At 40.1% G+C, this 5143-nt stretch overlaps 1 protein-coding gene across 1 annotated transcript; it reads left to right on the top strand.

Annotated features, from left to right (window-relative positions):
* The first annotated feature begins 3366 nt into the window (after positions 1–3366).
* On the top strand, positions 3367–3987 carry LOC139127970 (uncharacterized). The gene has a single exon (XM_070693818.1). The coding sequence runs from the start codon at positions 3367–3369 to the stop codon at positions 3985–3987; it is 621 nt and encodes a 206-aa protein (XP_070549919.1).
* The last annotated feature ends 1156 nt before the right edge of the window (positions 3988–5143 follow it).

The raw sequence follows: 5143 nt of genomic DNA, 5'->3' as shown, positions 1-5143 counted from the left end.
CATAGCCGTCCTAGAAAAAGAATGCGGTAAGGAAGTGGATTATTTGGTCAAAACATAATCTGTTATGGGGTCAGTGCATTTTCGACCCTGGACACAAACGTTTTGCTGCTTTTTACGGTCGATGAATAGATTATATCGCATCGATACGATCGCGAGTTGTCTCCCATGCCTGCCGATTTTGGGGGGTTCTTGATGAGGTAACCTTTGATTTGACCAATGTAGTTATTTATAATGTTCTGTTTTCGGACTGTGTTGATTTAGAACGCGAAATGAAATCATTTAAGGTGACAAATTCCACGACAAACGAGGACATGTTGAGTGCGAAAATGGCCGCCATATATTTGAATTTAATGTATGCAGACCCCCCCCCCCCCCCCGAACGGCAAATGGATTCTATTGTTCTCGCGGAGCTGCGTCGCGACTGAACTTGATGATGCCCTCTGCATTTGATATTACATGGATGACGTCATTTTACTTACTGCGCTTCCTTTCTGCGCAAAACAAATTGTCGTTCGCTTGTACTTGCTACTATCGCTGCGAAACGTCATGCAGAATGTCACCGGCACAGTTAGACGATATTTTGATGGAAGTAAACAGCAAACGAACGAAAATGGCAACAAGGAATGCAATTTCTGTGTTCAGCGACTATGCAAGCAACAAATTTGGATACGCAACCGAGGAGATCGGCAAACTTTCAGCGGCAACCCCAGATTTGGCACTGACAACATTTTACGCTGAGGTCCGGACTCATGCAGAAAGGCGAACTGTACTCGAAGAAGATTGTTCGTGTAATAAAAACAATAACACATGAGAGCTAGGGCAAGATCACGATTTTTTGCCTGCCCTCGGGCTGGTGGTCATGATCGAAATATTGATGATGCCCTCGCCTACGGCTCTGGCATCATCAATATTTCGATCATGACCACCATCCCTTGGGCAGGCAATAAATCATGATCTTGCCCTCGCTCTCATGGGTTATTATTTAACTGTTCAACGGGTTCTCTCTCGTTCACTTGAGAATGCCATATTTGGCTCAAATTATCCATGATGATGCAATGGTGCTGGAGGAGGTTCTGTGGCAGACTTATTTGACATGAAACTGCTTGTTGCTATTGAAGGTCAGTCAAGAGCATTCAAAAAGTCAGGAAAAGATTGTCCTAAATCCATCAATATCAAACAGAAGAAACCTAATATTTTAGAGATACACTGGTTTGTCAAAGGTCATGTCCAAAAGGCTTTGAAAAATACATTTGCTCCATACACAATTATCCGACTTCAGATGCTTATGTGTTAAGGTGTGAAAGGTCATTTGAGTCAATTCAAGGTCATCTGAAAAGTCGTTTCGTCCAAAGTTACCAATATTCAACAGAAACAAAGCCTCCTTCCCTTGTTGCTTGAATAATCAGTGTTTGTCACCGATATCTGAACATTTTGCTCCCATACTTGTCCAATAAGCATCATAGATGAAACCTCTAACCCCATCAGTTGCTACGATACATTACTTTAGCAAATACATTGTCGATGAAAACTAGAATTTCAACCATTACTAATCATATCTTCATGACAAGGACAATTCAGCCATTGTACCTTGTAAAGTACAATATTTACTAAACTTCAAAAGATGATCTGCGTAACATGTACTGATTTTATTAACAGGGCGATATTGCATCTGTCAAATGTTTATTTGCGTGCCAATTACGGAGAATTATGGGTAATTTCATGTATTTGTAGTACCACACTGTGTTGTATTAGGTTGTCTGACAAAAGGAGCTGAAAGAGGCCATTGTGGTCTAGTCATTGCTATTCACAAGTCACCTGATTTTATGCACAAAAGTTCAGTGTTTCATCTAGACAGGGGGATTCCCCCTCTTTTGACATGATGGCACCCTCTAGTAATTTGTCAAGGGGGGGACAGCCCCCATGAAATGTTGCCAGTCACACCTTAGAGATACAAGAACACATGAACTGGTGAAATCCCCCTAAATTTTCTGGTAAAGGGGGAAATCCCCCTTTATATTGATGCCATGCTAGATGAAACACTGAAAGTCATCTTGAATTACTCGCCCACATAAAATCCATTTTAATATCTTTATTCGCAATATCAAGAAACAACTGTTACACACAAAATTGCTCATTGTACCTTGATCCAAAAATACAACTGTTCAATTTTTCAGATTCTTATTTTCACACGCTCAGGTCATCACTGTGCAAACTGAGCATGGCACCTCAAATTTCTCTGCTGTCTGTCCATGACGGGGAAAGTTTCCATGCACAGTAAAGAAATAATCATCTTCATCAAGGCAAAAAAAATCCACTTGAAAATGACTGGATATGTTTACACATATCTCCTTTTTCTTAGTGTTTGTGTCTGACACGAGGTTTCAGAAAATTTCACTGTCGTGCAAGCAAACAGTTTCAACGGTGGCATTAATGTATAGCACACAAACTCTAATAACACCAAAGGCAGATAAACTTTAAGATTTTTTTTGGTTTTTTGGTATCATCTGAAAACACTGGTGCAAAGTTATGAAAATTAACCATAAAACCTATTATCCCTTGAACTCAAGGCAACACGAACATTGACACTCATGGAATTCATGCTTTACTGAGTATACTGCAAAACTTTGGAACACTACAGTTTATTATAAATGTCCTTTCAAGAAGTGAAGTACACACACGTTATGGCTGCAACCAGGCCATGGGATGCCTTCAATGCTGTACCAGATGTAGCCAGTGCCCTCATTGCCGAGCCGAATTGCCAGATCCAATAGAAGGTGTCCGGGGCCTTGATTCATTTTTATCAGCAGTGGGCCATCCCTCCTCTCCGGTTGAAGAACAGAGAGAAGCACTTACACAGCGTGTAAATGAAAGTGAAAGTGGGACACAGAGGGCGCTTCGAGAGGAAGGTTTCCAGTTGCATGCGCTCCGAGAAATCATCGAATTTTGGCTAAAGCCTTTGAAATTCTTCTTGCATTTTGGTCTGAGTTTAATTGCAAGTATTGCGTGAGTAAGTACGCCACCCTACAAAATCATGGGTATTTGTGTTCAGCAATGGAGACGAGAAATTGGTTGCTTTCAGCAACCCGTGGCGGCAGTGAATACGAGCCATACTGGATCCGCAACGAGTACCGTGACACCTGTTGTCAGATTCCTAGTCCTTCTGTTGCTTGTCATGTGTGGTGATGTTGAGTCAAATCCGGGCCCACAGAAGTCTAACCCAAGCAAACCAAACTAACTGACACTGGTATTGTGTGTGGAGACTCTACAGAACCAAGGCTACTAAGAAGTAATACGTCCGGTGCTAGTACAGAAAGTGAAGTGCCTTGGTCATCGCTTTTGAAAGAAATGAAACAATTAAACGGTAAGATGGACGGCTTGTCAACAAATTTAAATAGAAAAATTGACGAACTGAATGAAGAAGTATTGAAGCTAGCTGGTCAGGCCAAAGAGTCGGACGAGAGAATTGCATGCTTAGAAGCAGAAAACAGGCGATTAAATGACGAAATTGATAAACTTGAAACCGAACTTGACAAACAACAAGGACAGACAAAAAGAGAAAACCTATTATTCCATGGCTTGGAACAGAATGATAACGAAACCTGGGAAGAGACAGAAGAAATTGTAAAGGAATTTATTAAAAGTAATCTGAATATTGACGAAGATGTTGACATTGAACGAGCACACAGAATAACCACATCTCGCGCCAAACCACAGCCTGTTATTGCCAAATTCAGTCGCTACAAGGACAAAGTCAAAGTAATGAAACAAGCCAGAGTTTTGAAGAATACATTAGATACCAGTGTGAGAGTTGGAGAAGACTTCACGGAAAGGGTGAGAGAAAAAAGACGGAAGTTATGGCCAACTATGAATCAAGCCCTTACTGATGGAAAGCGAGCAACAATGCGATACGACAAATTGATCATCGAAGGCGAAGTCTACGCGTATGACACTAAAGCAGAAGAAGTTATAAAGATCAAGAAAAGATAGGGGTGTGGCCAAGGTCGAAGAAATACACATAACGCCGACGAAATCGGAACGTGTGAAAATTCTGTTGAATTACACAATTATGAACCGCTCATTAATAGGGCTACTGACAGTGCACTAGTAAGTGGTAATTGCAAAAGTAATGCGTCAAATTCTACTGATTTCCTGTGTTGGAACGTGAACAACTTGAAATCTAAATGGTATAATCCTGACTTTATCAAATATATCAAACAATTTCATATAATATGTCTGGTAGAAACATGGAGTACAATTTCTGATAATTTTACGTTAAATGGATACAATTCTTTCACCAGTGTGAGGTCAAAACGATGTCATCTTGGTAGATATTCTGGGGGTTATTGATTTTACAAGTGTGATGTCATTCTATCGATTAACAAATTGCCAAGCAAATCAGAAGACTTATTGTGGGTTAGAATCAAAACTACTGACAACGTGTTACTCCTTCTTTGTGTTGTTTATATATCGCCACAGGGATCTTCATCATTTTCTAATGATTCTATTTTCGATTTAATTGAAAATGAATATGCAATGTATTCACAACGGTTTTCAGATCACCAGTGTTTGATTTGTGGTGATTTCAATGCACGAACAGCTATTGACCCAGATTACATATGTTTTGATGACATTTCATTTATACCATGTGATGAAGATTACGTCACTGATGAGATTTTGCCGACTAGAAAATCATGTGATGTTAGTACAAACCATTATGGCAAATGCCTTGTGGAATTTTGCAAAACATCTGGTCTTAGAATCATGAACGGTCGCTTTTCTGACAGAAGCAGTTATTTGACATGTTTAAAGGGTACAGGTGGTAGCGTGGTAGACTACGTGTTATGTAACGCCATAACGATGAAAGACATGGTTCATTTTGCTGTCGGCGATAGAATCGAATCTGATCACCAGCCATTGCTTTTCAGTCTTCGTTCTCAGAAATACTTGTCATTAAGTCCACTTCCACCCCTGCAGTTAGCAATACGGCCAATGCTATTGATTCATTGACTAAAATCATCTGGCGGGAAGAAAAACATGCTGAGTTGATAATTTGGAACGGTGAAGCTGAAATCCAGGGGAATAATTTCACAGCAAAACTTGATAACAATGATTTTGATGGTTGTATTGCCGTTATTGTTGATAT

The sequence above is a fragment of the Ptychodera flava genome, unplaced genomic scaffold (genome assembly GCF_041260155.1).
Source record: "Ptychodera flava strain L36383 unplaced genomic scaffold, AS_Pfla_20210202 Scaffold_40__1_contigs__length_1388640_pilon, whole genome shotgun sequence".
NCBI lineage: Eukaryota > Metazoa > Hemichordata > Enteropneusta > Ptychoderidae > Ptychodera > Ptychodera flava.
Note: the sequence above shows the minus strand (reverse complement) of the source record. Positions and strands in the feature narration are given on the sequence as shown.